This window comes from Loxodonta africana, chromosome 2 (genome assembly GCF_030014295.1).
Source record: "Loxodonta africana isolate mLoxAfr1 chromosome 2, mLoxAfr1.hap2, whole genome shotgun sequence".
Lineage (NCBI taxonomy): Eukaryota > Metazoa > Chordata > Mammalia > Proboscidea > Elephantidae > Loxodonta > Loxodonta africana.
Genome location: NC_087343.1, coordinates 209,136,451 through 209,154,831, shown reverse-complemented (window position 1 = coordinate 209,154,831; position 18,381 = coordinate 209,136,451). Strand labels below are relative to the sequence as shown.

At 35.6% G+C, this 18,381-nt stretch overlaps 1 protein-coding gene across 1 annotated transcript; it reads right to left on the bottom strand.

Annotated features, from left to right (window-relative positions):
- Positions 1-1,176: 1,176 nt before the first annotated feature.
- On the bottom strand, positions 1,177-2,803 carry LOC100665934 (olfactory receptor 14I1). Its single transcript, XM_003422131.3, has one exon. It carries the CDS (start codon positions 2,714-2,716, stop codon positions 1,781-1,783), a length of 936 nt encoding a protein of 311 aa, XP_003422179.2. The 5' UTR covers positions 2,717-2,803; the 3' UTR covers positions 1,177-1,780.
- Positions 2,804-18,381: the final 15,578 nt, after the last annotated feature.

Here is an 18,381-nt window from a genome sequence, read left to right as displayed (position 1 = left end):
AGAGGGGAAAGGTGCCGAAAGTCCATGGACCATTTATGGCTGGACAGGAGCCGCTTCTGTCCTGAGCTCCCCCGGTTAGTGGAGCTGGCAAATTTTCTTTTCCCCAAATTGCAAATTTTTTCCTTTCTCCAAGGCTGGGAGGATGGCTCTAGGTGCTCAACAGTGCCTGTTTCAGGCCCAGGGAATTCAGTCACTGAGGCCAGTTTGGGGGTAGGAGGGCACGGTAAAATATACACAAGTACTTATCTTTTGCCGACAGCACCATTCTTCTCTGGTTCTGGAGGTGTGAGTAGGCTGTGTGGCTGGTTGTTTCTCCCTGAGAAAATTGCAGGTGAAGGCTAGTACCAGCCTGCAGCCACCACTCCAGGAATGGTGCCTGAGGGCTCCCCACGATTCAGGTCTGGTAACTCCTCTCCGCTTCTGAACCATTTCTTCCTCCACCTGCCCCGCTGTTCATTTTCTAAGCTTGCCTTTGATACTCAGGGCTCCTAGTTTGTCATAAATATACCTGTTTAACTTGTTTTTTTGTCTTTTTTGTAAAGAGGGCTCGCTGGAAACATCTGCCTATTCCACCATCTTGGCTCTGCCTCTGCTCAATTTTTTGTAAACCCAAAACTTTACTAAAATATAAGGTCTATGAATTAAAAACAAAAAACAAAAACCTTTGTTTATATTTTGCCAAATGCAGGCTTAATTTCGTAATATTTTGTCGACCTTAACACCTAATGAGTTTTTAGTCATGCCAAGATCTTTCCATCAATAGAGTTTAAAATGCAATTTTCCTCATTATTTCATCTAGTACTTTAGAGATTTGTTTTGAACTAATTTTTTTTTTTTTGGTTTATTTTTATTTTGTATTTTTACATATATCTTTAAATTACCCAGGAAGCTTCTTTCTTTGCAGAACTTAACCTGATCTTCCCACATTGGTATCTCTTTGGAGCTTCCCCTCTCTATTTAGAGAATTGCCATGGAACACTCAGCAACAAAAAGTAACAACATGGATGATTGTCAAACACCTTTTGCTAAGTGAAACAGCCAGCCTCGAGGAAAAGAAAAACCCAAAAGACACTATATATTATTTAATTCCATTTATATGACATTCTGGAAAAGGCAAACTATAGAGACAGAAAACTGGTCAGAGATTGACAGGGCTTATAGTCAAGGAAGAGACTGACTACAGATGTGCAGCATGAAGGAATTTTTTGGGGTGACACAACTGTTGTGTATCTAGACTGTGACAGTGGTTAAATTACTCCATTACTTTGTAAAAATTCATAGAACTGTACATCAGAAAGTGAATTTTACTGCATACAAATTAAAAAAAATAAATGCGTAAAAATGTTTAAATATATTTCTGTGAAAATATCAATAAGTAGCCAAATGGTTTGGAAAACCTGATCAATGAAGTATGTGAGAACACAAAATTTTAAAGTATTAGAAGTAAAGTTGTGGGCATAACTTCAGAAACTAATACATTCAGAAATCCAGAAAAAAAATGGATTATTTTCTATGAAAATACAAATTTAAAAATGTGCATAATAGAAGTTCAGAAAAAGCAAATAAAGTAATTATCATTAAAAAGAAGAGGAAAATTTCATCAGCATCTTTAAAAATAGCTTACTGGCCCAAATTTATGAATGTGGTCTATCATAGTATGAATAGATAATTATCTAATTGGTTTTGGAGATTCAAAAAGGTAGAGAATTTCAAAACAACTCTTTGTATGTAGAAGAACTGTTGATACAGATCTTGTACTGGTAAAACCCAGAAGACGTTTCTACTTTTGCAGAGGATATATCTTTCCAAATAGTCTCCACATAGATGCTTTGATCTTCTTATTTCTAAGACTATATATGATAGGATTCAGGAAGGGGGGCAAAACAGTATATGCTGTAGCAATCACCAAATCTTGAATAGATGAAGTTTTGTCACTTGGTCCCAAGGCAGCAAAGAGCCCTGTGGTGAGGAAGAGCACGGTGACAATTAGCTGTGGGGAGCAGGTGGAGAAGGCTTTTGCTCGACTCTCTACTGAAGGGATCCTGAACACTGTTGAGAAGATCTGGTAATACGAGATGATCATAAAAACAAAGCACCCCATGACCAAGCATGAGCTCAGTGCCAGAGTCACAAACTCAACAGAGAAAATCTCACAGGAAACGAGGGCCAGCACATGAGGGATGTCACAGAAAAATTGGTGGATTCTGTTGGATCTTGAAATGGGCTCCCAAAACATGTTGCCAGTGTGGACTGCAGCATAAGAAAAACAAATTAGCCAGGCTATGGCTGCCATCTGGTGGCATTTTCCTGATGTCATCATGGCTCCATATTGGAGGGGTTGGCAAATGGCAACGTAGCGGTCATAGGACATGACGGTGAGAAAGGCTAGCTCAGCAGAAGCAAAAGCAAAGAAAAAATAGACTTGGGCCACACAGCCAAGATAAGAGATGGAGTTGTTGTGCACCAGTGAGCTGTGGATGGACTTAGGCACGGTGACTGAGATGTAGCACAAATCCAAAAAGGAGAGGTTCTTCAAGAAGAAGTACATGGGTGTGTGAAGACACTGATCGAGAGTAATGACCATCATAAAGAGAAGATTCCCCAATAGTGTTACCAGGTAAATCAACAGAAAAAGCCCAGCATACAATATCTGGAGCTCCCATATATCAGAAAATCCTGTGAGCAGGAATTCTGTTACTTTTGTGAGATTGTCCATTTGGCAGGGAAACCTGTGTCCTGATTGTTGAAGAAAAAAAAAAAGGCGCCAATTAAAATGAGATAAAGAAATCAACAAAACATTTTACTAACACAATGTTGTTGAAATCATTTTCAGCTTAATTAAATTAGGACTCCACTGTATATCTTCTACACTGCTGAAGCAAATGGGATGGTGGTGAATAGGTTTTATAAGATGGGAGTATTCAGAAAGGGATATTTCGAGGTCTTTTAAAGTTAAATAACTTCAAAAAGTTTCTGACCAGCACTATATATCTACTATGCAGTATTTTTTGAAGTGTGAAGCTAAGAACTTTTTCATCAAATCATCTAGAGTGCTTGATTAAAACATGGAGTCTTAAGTTCCAAGACACATCTACTAAATTAGAACTTATGGAATGATATCAAGAATTTGCCTTTTATCTAAATTACTGTTTTTTTTTTTAATACAAAAGTTTGGAATTATCACTGGTTACATGTGCTGGTAGCCCCACATAGCTCTCTGCTCAATAACTTTTGTGGTAAGCCACTTTAAAATGTGGACTTACCTATTTAGAGCATGGAAAGAATAAGGGTTATGATTTTAAAATTAATTCTGAATTGTTCTGGACAGCATAAGGATATTTGTTTTGCATAGCTGCACAAGGCACAGCAATAGTCACAATAACACCACAGCTCTTGTGTAGCACCTTCTCCATGTCACACGCTGTTCTCTGCACTGCGCATAGCTTAACTCATCTAATATTCACAATGGCACTATGAGGTAAGACCTGTTCCTATTATTCCCATTTTAGATAGAAAGAAATTGAGGCATAAACAAGATGAATTAAATTGTCCAAGGTCACTCAAAATGCACAAGTTTGAGCTGACATTCAAATCACAGCAATTAATCTCCAGGGTCAGTGTTCCCAACCTCTTCATTCTACTGTTTTTTTCAATTGGTAGTAATTTTAACCAAAGTAACTTCATGAAAATAAAGGAATATTTTGTATATATTTACTGATGATTGTCATATGTTTGTCTTCAAAAGTAGTGTCTTAATGCTTAAAAACATAGATGCTTGCTTGTCTGCATCAAAGTCTATATGTTAATATCCATAAGTAGTATACTGTGTTCTTCTGAATTGCATGTTAGATTCTTTCTACATGACTCCAAAATATTCAAAACAATTTATTAAGTTGTTCCAAATTAGCATAGCTTCAAATAAACCATTTAAAACCAGCCTACTGATCATCTCTTTTAAATGAGCCTTGTTTAGTTACCTCATCCCAGTAGTGATTACAAACTATAAAGCACGTAAGTGCTTTGTGACTAGGTGAATATGAAATGTTACTATTATTAATTATAAGAAAGGTAGAGCCTCTGATTTTGTAATAAATTTTGAAGATAATCTTCATGTCAAAGGTTGGAAGAAAATAGTCAGTTTGAAATGGTTTGCTGTCATTGAGACAAGTTATTAAAAAGAATAGTGTCCCACACAAAGTCATATAAGTAATAAATTTTGTAATGTAAATCACAAAGGATTATTACCCTTCATTAATAATGAATGACAAAAACAAATCAATGCAACACAGAATTATGAGCAAAGTGTATGCACAAGTGGTCTGTAGAACAAGAAAACTAATGACCAGCCACCAATTCAAAAACATGTCCAAACTTATCAGTCATGGAAACACCAGTTAAATCATTAAAAGATGCCATTTTGCACTCACTCATACAGAATGGAACACTCTGCAGTAGTTAAACTGAATGCAATAGTTCTACATATATCAATATGGAAAATCCCAGTATAATTTTGAACAACAATAAAAAGAAAACAAGCTGCAAAACATTACCTAGAATGTGTTTCCAATTACATGATATTTAAACATTCGAAAGAACACAGCATACTATTTGTGTATACACACATACATAAGAATAGTATAAAACAGTTGTGGTCATACACATTGCCAATTAAAGAACTTGGGATGGGGGAAAGTAATGAGAATAAGGTAAAATAAAAATTTAACACAAACTATCTCTGAAATACTTTATTGTTTAAAATTGTTACAGCAAACAATAAAATATTTATGCGATAAAACTAAGTAGTAGTTACAAACAACAGTTTGTTTTATCATTCTTCTGGGAGATTTGTGATTTTTTATAATTTTTTGAGTACTGTATATGTTACAGTTCCCTGGGTGGTGCAAAGAGTTTGTGCTTGACTACTGACATACAGTGGTTCAAATCCATCCACCAGCACTTCGGAAGAAAGGTCTGGTGATGTGCTTCCATAAAGATTATAGCAAAAAAAATCCTATGCAGGACACCTCTACTCTGAAACACATGGGGTCACCACAAATAGGAATTAACTTGAAGGCAGTGGGTTTTAGGTTTTATATATTGATGTCAAAGAAGTGATTGGAATTTTTTTGTGTATTATAAATTGGTTTCTACATTTAAATCACCTTTAAAATTCACTGAAGTGAGGATAAACTGGCTTCTTTGGCAGTATGGATCCCATAAGATACCCTGATAATAACTACTATAAGAATCTCAGAAAATATGGAAATTATTAAGATATCATAAAAGAAGGAATGTGTACGCAGGGGTTTGTTACATTATCTTCTATTACTTTCCACGTATTTGTGATGTGCACGATAAAAAATTTTAAGCAATGCATAGTAATTTTTAAACCAACTGAAGTTTTATGCTGCCCTTTATTATCTATAGAATTTAGTGAAACAAGTAGTAAAATTCTTGTTTTAGTGGGTTTTAATTACAAGGATCTCAACCAAAGAACAGGGACTGGTAGTTCATTCCTGACACAGTGCACAAGGCCCCCCCACCACCAAGATGAATCAAAAAGATTCAATTAACTTGCTTGCAATAGACATAAAATTCAGCATAACAGCCACACAGCAGATTCCTCATAATCTATTACTTAGAGGATGATAAAAATAATCATATTTCCTCAATACTAATAGCCACACTTTCATGTTTTGAAAGAAAAAAAAAAACATTGTACAGTTCATATAAATAGTAAGTTTGCTTTTTTATTGAAAAACTATTGGTAAATCAGTAATTTTCTTTGTACTGCAGGCAATTTAGAATTGAGGATATATAATAAAATTTATAGATTTATATATAGGTACACATATATAAATCTATAAAATTTATTACCAATATATAATATAAATATATGCTATGTACACACACACACATACAACTTTCATATTTCCTTAAATTAGCAGGCAATAAATCTCTGGTTGATTATTAATTCAACAAATGTTTGGTATTTACATCTACAAAAAAAGCAAAATTTCCCTTCATAAACATACTAACATCACTAATGCTAGATACAAATTTTAAATGAATTGTTTTTTACTATAAACTATATTAAATAAAATATGTAATAAAATTATCCTGCTTCTAAGTGCATCTATTTAAATTCCCACATCATCTGAGGAACAAATGGATTGGACTGTAAATTCTCTTCAGGCCAGGAATAAAATTGGCTTGTCATTTCACACACCTGAATGTAAATCAGCTAAGGTGTCCAGGATGTTGCATAAGTGTACCTCAGTCACTCCATCTCCTTGTTGAGTGGAGAGTGTTAGGGTCAGAGAGGGACTGACTACCCAATAGGACTTGGGGATATGCAGAGAGAAAGGGAGTAAGGGTGTTCTCATCTCAGCTGGGCATCGCTGTGGTCATAAAGACTGCCCAAGATCAAAGTATCAGGCATACACCTGATGTTTGTGGAGTAAATACATGCTCTAGAGCAGTTTTAGGTCGTTCACCATATCCCATCTTTTCTGGAATTACAATGACCTCCAAGAAGGCAACATCTTAGCCAGGGTGTTGCTTCAAAGTGTCACAGGCAGAAAGGAACCTCTGTACTTTTTCTGTTACCTAGGGTCATTTTTCTCCCTTACGCCTACATAACTCAAGTATCATTTGACCACGATAAGACTAACTTAACTCCAAATTCACCTCATGCATACAGCGAAACATTTCACTCAAAAGACTGATAGAATAATTTCATAAAATTAATAAACCAACGTACAGACCTGAGGTCTAATTATGTCCTGACATGGCCTAGCTGTTTGAAATTAGGGAAATTACAAATAAATTTGAATTTCCATTTTTCCCAGGTGTAAATGACACTCAAGGAGATGACTTCTGCTCCCCTACCAGCTCTGACAACATTTAAATATAATCTGCAGAGAAGCCTCCTTAGACCTATCACTGCAGTGTCTTTGGGTGGCTCTGATCCCTATATGGAGTTGTCCCTCATTCCATTTTTTTAAGGAATGGAGGTCAATGCTAGGGATCAAAACCATACATGTACCCTGAGCAGTTTCCTTTTCCCAACCCGATTAAATAGATAAAAATCCTAGTAAACAGTATATGCTAAATTAGTTTGCTTGTTCCTACAATATATATTTACAAAACATAATTACTAAGAGAACAATCAAATTAATTTTTAAAAACACGTCTGTCTTGGAGTGTGTTTTTTTTCCACACAAATATCCATTGGTTGAAATGATTGAGTACATATATTTCATCCACATAAATTCAGTTTCCTTAAGGGTTAAAAAAGCTGGGAAGTACATGAATAGTAATACCTTGATGAAAGGACATCTTGCTTCTCAATATGTATGTGGTTTCTGGAATACTGATGAAAAGACAATAATTCTGATTGCCTCTGCTTTCATCAAAAGAAACTGCCCGATTTAATGTGCAAGCTCAGGGATGAAGAAAATTGACATACAATTTATCAAGGAGAAAATCTTCTCTGCCAGGTGTCTATAGAGATTGGGCCCTCGGAGTATGGAATGGATCGGCTTCCAGAGAAAACCCTGGGGGACATTGGTCTCAATTGGATGCAAACCCTTCTCCAGGTTAAGTGGGATAATACCTGCTGGAAAGAATCCAGGATATGGAATAGATGGTAATAGAATTTAAATTCTATGAGAAAAAAGTTGAACATGAGAGATACATAGATTTTCATTAAGAGAGTGAAGAAAAATCAAGTGAAGAAGAGAAAAATCGAAAGATTCATAATTTCACATTTTACAAAAAATCTTTGATAATGTTAAAAACTCCAATAAAATCATATGATGAGATGATTCCTTGCTTTACTTCATCATTAGGCAATTTCTCTGCCTAGCCGCCGTGCCATCTCAAAAACAGATAAGCACATATCCAATTGACTTCACAGTTATATCATCCTATTTTTATGTTGAACCCTAATTATCAGAAAATAATATATTAGCTTAATCAACTAAATTATTATGCTCCTCATTTCCCCAAAATCTACTGGTCCCATACCAGTAATAGAACAAAAGAATGGCATGGTAATTAAAGTTTTTCAGATCAGTGGGAAAGTCAATCATAACTATATGAAATATATATTTTATCACCCCACTTTTCAGGTGAGGAAATGGAAGCAGAAGAGACATTTTATGAAATAATCAGTATCATACAACTTATACAATTAGCAAGTGATAGTGTCAGACCTCAAACCTAGACCTTCTGGCCTCAGGAACCAGTGAACTGTGTGTCTTCCTGCACTAATTATTATCACTCTTATAGCACATGCTATTTGATACATCATCCAAAACAGACATGTGAAAGTTATAAGCACTATGGACATTGGAAAGAGGAGACTTCAGTGATCCATTATGTGTGAAATTATAGTTTACTTGTTAACAAGACAACTGAAAAACAAACAAACAACAACAACAAAAAAGAATGAATTCAGCCAAGTGTCTGGGTACAAATTACTAGAAAGAAATAAACAATGCTTACATGTACAAAAAAATGTTTAGAAGATATATTTACAAGTATCACAATTGCAAGAGAAAAAATATAAAATGTGTAAGAATTAAATTAACAATAAATGTGCAAAGTCATTAAAATGCTAGTGGAGGGGCAAAAGCTGACTTTAAAATATTTGAAAGTCTTAGAATGAGCTAGGATGAGATGGCAGTCTCCACAATGAGTCAATGTTGTGCTAGCTTGAAAAACAATAATTTGGAAGTTCCTATTTGGATGACTGGATTTAGTTAAAATAGATTTTTAGAATGGAATTAATTGTTTCTTAAATGCTTATAAAATTTTCTAAGATAGCTGCCTATTTAGTGATATTTTGAAGATTTCTGTCTGCTCAGGAAAATTGGGATCATGGCAACAAGTTAGGTAGGACTCAATGCCCTGTTCTTAATAATAAAAAAAAAAGGGGGTATGAGAAAATGAGAGTCCCTGGTGAGGGAAAAGGAGTATAGGTGAGGTAATGTAAGAAAAAAATCAACACTTATTTTTGGAAAACATATAATGATACAAAACTGACAACTATGCTGTCTTCAAGGACCTAGGGAGACTGTAATTTCATCTCTGGAGGATGGCATGAAGAATTTATATAACCATAATCTTTTCTTTGGTAGTATATTCTGTAGAATTTGTGAGAAAAAATTGGGAAAGTCAAGTGAATTATATGTTATAACTCTGTAATCAGAGTATAATATAAATTTTGTACTAGAAGCAAAATTAATTAGTATAATATTGGGTTCAAATGTCTCCTATGTTATTCCAAATGGAACATCCAAATGGAACAGCAGTCCTCACCATAAACGACATTAAAAAAAAAAGGCTGTAATGGCGTTGAATCTCAAACAATAGCTAATGTGGTCAGCATAGAAAAAAACAGGGCGGAAAGGAGACTAGAGTTAAAGAGGAAAGATCATTACCAACTTTTAATCATTTGATTAAACCTGTTGCCATCAAGTCAATTTCGACTCATCGCAACCCTATTACAATACATAACAGAGGTTACAACTTTGGAAGAGGAGAAGGAAATAATACATTTTAAGTCAATACAAAGTACAGCCAAAGGGGTAGTTTTATTAGTAGTAGAGTTCAATATTTTTGTAGATACTATATTTATTCCTCATGTCATAACTAGCATTTATATACATAATTGTGAAAAAAGAAATCTCACATTTCTCCTGCAAATTCTCCAAATTCAGGATTCTCCAGGGGAAGGCTTTCTCTCTGTTGGCTCTCGGGGAAGGTCCTTGTCATCAGTCTTCCCTGGTCAAGGAAATTCTCAGTGCAAGGACCCAGAGTAAAAAGGACGCTCTGTTCCCCGCACTGCTTTCTTGGTGGTATGAGGTCCCCTTGTCTCTGTGCCTGCTTCTCTCTTTTATTTCTGAAGAGACTGGTTTAAAACACAACCTAATCTTGTAGATAGAGTCCTGCCTTATTAACATAGCTGCCTCCATTCCTGTCTCATTAACATCATAGAGATAGGATTACAACACATAGAAAAACCACAACAGATGACAAAATGGTGGAAAATCACACAATACTGGGAATCATGGCCTAGCCAAATTGATACACATTTTTGGGGACACAATTCAACCCATAACAATGGGTATATAGAGTATGACATTAATAGATAAATAGATATACCTCAGATGGAAACAAACATAGGATGAAGAACACCCACTATATAGCTCTGGTAGCCATCAGCCACTCTATCATACTTGAAGATGATCTTTCCCCCTCCTGTTTTAAACTTTCAGAATCATTCTGCTTTAGGCATATCTGTTCTATACAGAACATAGTAGTGTTTTGATTTTTCACTTTTTTTTTTTTTTTAAGAAAGTAGTATTTACTGAGTGTTTGCTGGTCACACATGGAGTATGATGGGTGATACGAAAAGATATAAAAATATGATGTTTGAAAGGGGAATGGTAGTTATAGTTGGCCTCTGTGCTCTCAAAATTATTTGTTCATACTTGTGGCTGACACATTGTGCACCATAAATCTTTGTTGAACAGATGAATGAATGAGTATTATAATCATAAAATAAAATTTTCTAGTTTTTATGTGATTTTCTCTGCTAGATGGTTAGCTCTTGGAAGTCAGGGACTATGTTTCACTTATGTTTGCAAACATAACCTGGAATGTGTTTTGAACAAATTGAGGTGAAAGCAATACACATAGATTCACACATGTGTACTCTACACTTTGTTTTGTTTCCCAAGATTTTTTTCCCCTAGTAGGAAATCAAGTGAAAACTTCAGTTCTTGTTATTCTGTTTTGTTTGTTTTTACTGTGTTAAAATATATGTAACAAAACATTTGCTACTTCAACCATTTTCACTTGTACAACTCAATGACATTAATTATGCTCACCATATTGTGCAACCATCACCATTATCTGTTTCCACATTTTTCATTATCCTTAACGGAACTCATTGCCCCTCACCTAACTGGTTTTTTATGAATAAATGCAACCCATATATTATTATTGATATAAAGTTATGTTTGTTCTTAGTTATGAAACTCTTATGAATTCTTTATACTTTTGTGACTCGGGTGAGTTATTTTATGTCCCCATTTTATTTTTTAATGTTATTTTTATTTTCCTTGTGTGATAATTTGGATTGAAATGAGGACAAAGTGATAAAGTAAATCATAATAGCCACTGAGAGAATATCAACAGGTTAAAGTTCTGACTGAAGTTTTCTGTGTTGGCAAATGGAAAGAGCCCTGCTTGAGACTGACAAACTTGGCTCCCTGAGGGGCCAAGAGGAAAAATATTTCCAGAGCTCTAGCTATAGTCAAGATTAATCAGAATTCTTCTGTAGATGATACTACTCTTTCTCTCCTTAAATAATTTCCTGCATCTAATCAGCATTGTCTCTGTCCCACTGGGCTCTTTTCTGGGCTCCAAAAAGCCTATTTTTACATTCAATTTCCAACTCATGTTTCTATTTCTTAACTCTTTAATAATTTCCTGCCACATAAATTGGAAGGGATACCATAAAGTTTGAATCCCTCGTCTTGGGAACAGTGTTGATTGAGGACAGGAGAAGTTTATTAACTTTTGTCACCCTTTTTCTCTTGGTCTTACCATTTAGACATCTGACCTAATTTTCATTCCCAAGGATATTTTTCTCCCATATTAGGGAAAGTGATCCTGAGAAAAATTATTAGAAGAATAAAACCTGGGAGGAGTGCTAAAGTTTATAGTCCATCCAAGAGTTGTCTGATTTTCTAATATTACATTCTGATGATCAACATCTATACCACTCAATAGGTGTAATAAGTTTAAGCTGGAATTTTCATAACACCTTCAAGAGACAGGTGTTGAACATGTAGCCATGGCTGGCTTGAGTGGTAGAAAAAGAAAGAGCAAGAGCTTCTCCTTACCTAGTCATTGTGTAGCCTGCCTTTATTACATTTTCTTCTGTGTTTGACCATTATATTCAAAGTGTTCCAAGTGTGTTGTTTTGCTATTGTTCTTTGACCTGAGACTTTTTTTTTTTGCCTAAGCACTTGGAAGTATAATACCCCTAGGCAAAATGCAAACACATTTTTTTTTAAATTTCATGAGGTCAGGATCAACCCTCTCGTTTACTCATTTCATAGGCATTTAATGGTGATTTGATAATGTATTGACATGCGCCTCTTGAAATTTTACTTCCTCTCTTTGTTCATGAGAAATGTTGTAGACAAAATAAATGGCATAGAAATCATATTGATGTACTTATAACTTAATTAAATTTATTTTACAATGACCATGAACCTATTAAACCAGTTATATTTCTCTGAGTGTATGGACCAGTTGGGCTAATCCAGTAATACATCTGCTCAGTGGTAATGCTGACTCCTGAGTCCACCAGTTTAACAGGCCATGTGATCTAGGAACCAAAGTGATCAGCTGCTTGCTGGCTGTATAGACACGTTCTTAGATCAAATTTCCTGTGGCTGAATAGACACAATTTTTTCTTCCTTTAGGAAATGTATGGAATGGTGGCAAGCAATAAAGAAGAATATGGTAAATCACTAAAAGAAAATACTTACTGGAAATATGTATAAATTGAGAAAAAGTAGATGAAGACATGCAATTAGTAGTGTAATCACTAGTTTAACTGGTGACATGATTTCACTTTAATGGTATTTTATGAGGTAACCTCAGAAAAGGCGGAAAATATGGGACAGGTAAGGTTCTTTTCTCCATTATGTCCCAGGGTCAAATGACTTAGAGACTGTAAGATAAACACTCTCAGTTCCTAAGAAATCGTATCTGTAAAATTGTCTTCCATTCCATCTAGAGGCAGATTGTCAACTCACACGTCTGTGATGACATTCCAACCCTTAGGATTTTCTGAGCTTTGATTACGGTAGATTCTCTCAGGCATGCGTGTGTGTACGGTGTGTGTGTGTGTGCGCATGCATGTGTTGTGTGTTTAATTATGCAATTTCTGTTTGTATTTACGCTTTTTCCTAAGAGTTGCTTAATGGATATTTCTTAAAATTTTCATGTGGAAGGACTTTTTTTTTTTTTAATATAGCAGTCCTCTAATAAATTTGTAGGATGGTAAGTCAGGAGTGATGTGGGAAAAAAGGGTCAGTGAAAAGTAACTAGGTTTATAATACTCATAGTTACCAGACACGGGGAGGCACAGCACACCAATACACAAGGCCACAGAGGGGTTTGCAGCTGGGGAAAAGATAACAACAAGCTGGAATTATAGGAAAGAGCTTATGTATGGCAAGCAGGGAGGGGTTAGCTAGGGTGCACAGGCTTCCTGGGAATTGGGCATTTTGAATAATTCTGCAGACTCGGAGGGTATAGGAGATGCCCCTAGTTGTTGGATAACTGGCCTCAGGGGAATTAAGGCAGTGCTACTGGCCTAGAAGTGTGAAAACCTGATAAGGGGAATGGTTGGAGAGTGGACTTTATCAGTTGCTTCAAAAAGGGAAGCAAACCAGGCTCCAGCCAGGGCCTCAAAACTGTATCAAGACAGTATTTTAAGAAAATGGTGTTACAAGTAGTAAAATGTTTTGTAAATTGGTAAATGTTATGTGTATGTGTGTGTTTGTGTGATGTTTATACTAACATTTGGTGACCCTTATAAGAAATCTTCTTATAATTATGTTTTCCACCTTTGATTAGTGTTTCCATACTCCAATATATTTCTTCAAACAGTTTTCCATCTTAGATCTATGATATATTTTCTTCACCCTCCACAAGGCTATTGTAGGCAACTGGACCAACAGCAGCTCCATCTCTCTGGGGATGCATCCTCCAGGTCTTCCTTGTGGTTTTCTTGGCCTGCACTGATATGGTCTTGCTAACAGTGATGTCCTATGATGACTGTGTGGCCATCTGTCACCCTCTGCACAATAAGAGCATCATGAAGAAGGATGTCAGTATCATGAGGGCCACTTCTTCATGGCTCAGTGGTGGGGTTTCTGGAATCCTGCATACAACAACAACTTTCTCCTTGCCCCTCAGGGTGTCCAATCTGGTGTATCAATTATTCCCTGAGATCCTTCAGTTACTCAGAATCTTCTCCTCAGACAAGTAGTTGGCTGAAGTTGGAGCAGTTGCTGTCACCTCCTCGCTGAGATTTTTTTCTCCTTTGTCTCCATTGCTATCTCCTATATTCACATCTTCTCTATATTGATGAAATCCCATCTACTGTGGGTCAGTTCAAAGCCTTCCCCACCAGTGTTTCTTACCTGGTGTTTCTACTTTTTTTTTTTTCCTTCATGCTGCTTCAGTGGCCTATTTGAAGCCATCTGTAGATGTTTCCTGTGTTTTCAACCCGCTGTTATCTGTGTTATACACAGTAGTTCTTCCAACCCTGTACTGTGTTATCTAGAGCCTAAAGAACAAGGACATGAAGGCTGCTCTGTAGAAATATATTTAAAGACCATATATTTTAGCTCTGCCACTTGTCTAACGAGTTAGAGACAATGAAAGTTAATTGGGCAAAATGCTTCATTATTTCCCATGCATAACTGTCTTATTCCATGAATCTTTTGTTTATTTTCTTAACACTCTGGTTTTTCTCATAGCTCTCTTTGTCTGTTGTGAAATTACTTCAGTTTTCTTCCACTGTCTGCATTTCTTTGCTGCCTCCAATTTCTCCCACCTAAGACCAAATAGAAAACAAATATAAGCAGATTGTACAAAATGAGAAAAAAGAAACAAAACTTTTTTACTTTGACCTAGATGACTTCATTAAAGTATTTATCTACTAAGTATGTATTGACTACTATGTGCTAGGAATCACAAAAGGTACATAGGATACATCCATGAACAGAACAAAGAAGATCCCTGACCTTGGGGGAGATGCCATTCTAGCAAATGGAGACAGACAATAAAATGTGTTTAAAAAAAAAAAAAACATTTAAATAATAAGGAAAAACACATAACAAAATCTCCAAGATGAAGTGTTTTGGAAGTTCTGGCAATACTGTACTTTTAAAATCATCAGGCTTTCAGATGAGGTGACTTTTGAGTAGAGAATTGAGAGAAGTAAGGATGCAGTTGTACAAACATCCGTGAAAAGGGCACTCTGGGCAAAGGCAAAAGTAAGTACAAAGGTGTTAAGGTCAGATATCCTTGGTCTGTCTGAGAACAGCAAGACAGTCAGGAGGAAAAGGGCAGATTGATCAAGGGAGGGAGCAGTAGGAAATGGGGTTCAAGAAGAAATGAACAGAGTAGACAAGATTTTTCAGAGCTTTGCAGACCACTGTGAGGCCTCTGAGTGAAATGGAGAGACTCTGGAGAGTGAGGACCAGAAGATATAAATGTCCTGTGTATGTTTAAATGATTACACTGACTGCGGTGTTGGCAATAGTTTAAAAGGCAATAAGGATCTAACAGTCTGAGAGAATGAAACTATCATTAAATGAGTTGGGTAGGGAAAGTTTGTGGGGTGGATGGAATAAGGAGTCCAGTAATGGAGGATTGAGATGTTTATTACATTCCCAACTGCAAAAGTCATTTAGTTGGGTAGACATACAAAATTTGAATTCAGAATGGAGACACAGATGAAGATTTATAGTTGAGAATCAATGACATAGTGATGGAAGGAAAGCAAAACAAGTATATGTTCACGAAGAGTTAGTCTAGAAATAAAAGAGAGCCCTGGAAAGCTCTAGTGTTAAGAAGTTGGAGAGAAGATGATAAACTTACAAAAGAGAAAAAGGAGTAGCTATTGAGGAAGAAGGAAAACCAAGGAAGTATAGGATCACCTAAGACAAGAGAAAAACCACATAAGGAGGAGGGGGTGACAAGATATGTCAAATGTTGAAAATTCAGCTCTGGATATAAGAAGGTAAATGCCATTGTTAATAAGAGTGGTTTTAAGGAAATAGTGGGAGATGACACCTAAATGAGTGAGGCTTAACAAAGAATGAAAGAAAATGAATTGGGTATAGTGAGCATCCAAAAAGTTCTCTAGATGTTTTGAATAATGGGCAATGAGAAAGTGCGTGGCAGGAGTAGGATGAAATGGTATCAAAGGGATTTTTTTAAAAGTTGACATGCATATCATATGCTTTTGTAGGCCGAGTAAAATAGTCCACTCAAAGTGGAGGGAAATGGTGATGCAGGAATACGCTGTATACACAGAAAAGTTGGCCTTACCCAGTGGCATGAACAGGGTCTGTCAAATGACAGGCAAAAACATGGAAGATGTGTAAATTTGCAAGTAAGTAGGTGAAAATAGCAAGGTAGGCACTAGGAAATTTTCTTCTGGATACTGTGATAAAACTGCGATATCCTCGATAAAATAGGAAAAAAAAGTCATCAGCTGAGAGTGATGTGCAGAGTGAAGACATAGTAACACCTAGAAGAACCATGGAGATATGTAATGGTCATCTAGAAAGAGGGTGAATGACGTTCACTGTTAAATATTTATAGTGAGGGTATTCAGCATAGTCCTGTTTTTCTGCAGTCACGTTCAGCAGAAGGTGATCAGACACAAAGGAGATGGTAGTTAAATAAGTGCGGGGCAGCTAGGTGATTACACTGAAGACAGGGAGGGGAAGTTAGGTGAGACTGTATGCAAGATATCATCATAAAATGGATTATGGAATTTCAACTGGATAAAGAGACATGTGAGATCTAAAGAGGACAAGGGATAAACATGTAGACGTGGCATCAAATTCTTGCTACTTTATAAAATTAAAGGTTTATTTCTCACTCGCTCTATATGCTCATTGCAAGTTGGTTGTGGCTCTTTCTTGCATTTTCCTTATGTTAGGAGTCTGTTAGATGGAGTGGATTCTCTCTGGAATATTGTTGATTGTTTGGTAAAGGGAAGAAAAGAACATAACGAATCACATGTTGATTCTCATGTTTTCTTCTTGGAAAGTCCACATGTCTACCGTGCTCACGTTTCGTTAGCCCAAGCACTTCATTGTGGCCATGTAGAGACATAATTGTATATTTTTTCTTAATATAATGATTCTGTTGTTGCTATTAAAGGATGAATATATTAGTTTTATTTCCTTTCTTTTTTTTTCCTATTAATTTGGATCCTTTGACTTTCCAGAAAATACCAGCTACTTTTGAGAAATTATTGAAATCGAATATTAATTACTTACATGTTTCTCGTATATGTGATTTCCCTTTCTTTGATATTTAGCACTCTTCAATCTATACATCTTTTGCATAAATATATCACGGTCACTATGAACTCTTCCTTCAAATCCTCCCCTGGATATCTCAGATTAACTCTTTATAGCCATCTGACATACAATTTCTCTTTGAAAAGTTTTCTTTACACCAAAGACTGTGATAGTTCACCTCACTACTCATTACAGTAGCTAAACTTGTCCTTTTAAAATTAATCAATGTTATTCCAATACATTATGTGATTATCAAGTTAATATGTTTATTCATCAGATGGTAAATTCCATAAAAGCAAGTTGTGTTTGTCTGATTGACCACTCATTCAGGGTTTGAAAGATGGCAGATATTCAATAAAACATTTAATAGATTTGTTTTTGGAAGCTGAAAAATGTTTAATATTTGTCATTTACTACTTAAAACAAAGACAATAAAACCACTATCACCTTGCACAAACTCATTTATATGTTATTACTTCATTCAAGTTGTGGAATTCATCTTGTAAATGGAAATCTGATGATCAGCTGAAGTTATACTTTGAATAAAAACCAGTCAATGTAACAAAACTACCCTGTGTTTCCTTCTCTTCTTCCTGTAATGAAGCCATACCTTCCTTCTCTGTTAATACTCAACTCTCCCTCACTCTGGCACTTTCTGTCATATCTACACTACTCATTAGTGCCTTATTCATTGATTACTCATTGGCTTTGTACCTCTTTGGGTCTATATGACTAACACATAAGAATTTTGACCTCTGAGTTGATGTGTAAGCTGTGGTGTTGTGTCCGTTGTGTGCCATGACTTTGGTAATCTATGGAGAGTCTCCGATGCTCTAGTTCCTCATATGTTTGATAAAGATTCCAATCTAGGTAATCTAAATCTAAGGTAACTCCTTGCTGCAAAACTCCATGATCGCCCATCCTTCCTTTAAGGAAAGCCCCACACATTTGATTATTTACATTATTTGCTATCTTCACAGAAATGATGAAAATGATGGGTACGTAGTAGTTATGCTATAAAGATTTATCAATTGTGGATTTAAAAATAAATAAATTTCATTTACTTGAGGAAATTAATCTATTCATATTTAGTCCCAGACTAAATAACACCCTATTTAAATTCTTACTAAATAAGTATTTTAATTTTCTTGAATATGTTTTCATCTGAAACTTATTTTTCCTTTTTGATTCCAAATGCCATACTTATTTTATGTATTATTCATTATATTATTAAATA

Excerpts from the sequence above, each read along its gene's own strand:
- LOC100665934 (XM_003422131.3), bottom strand. The coding sequence starts at position 2,716 with ATGGACAATCTCACAAAAGTAACAGAATTCCTGCTCACAGGATTTTCT.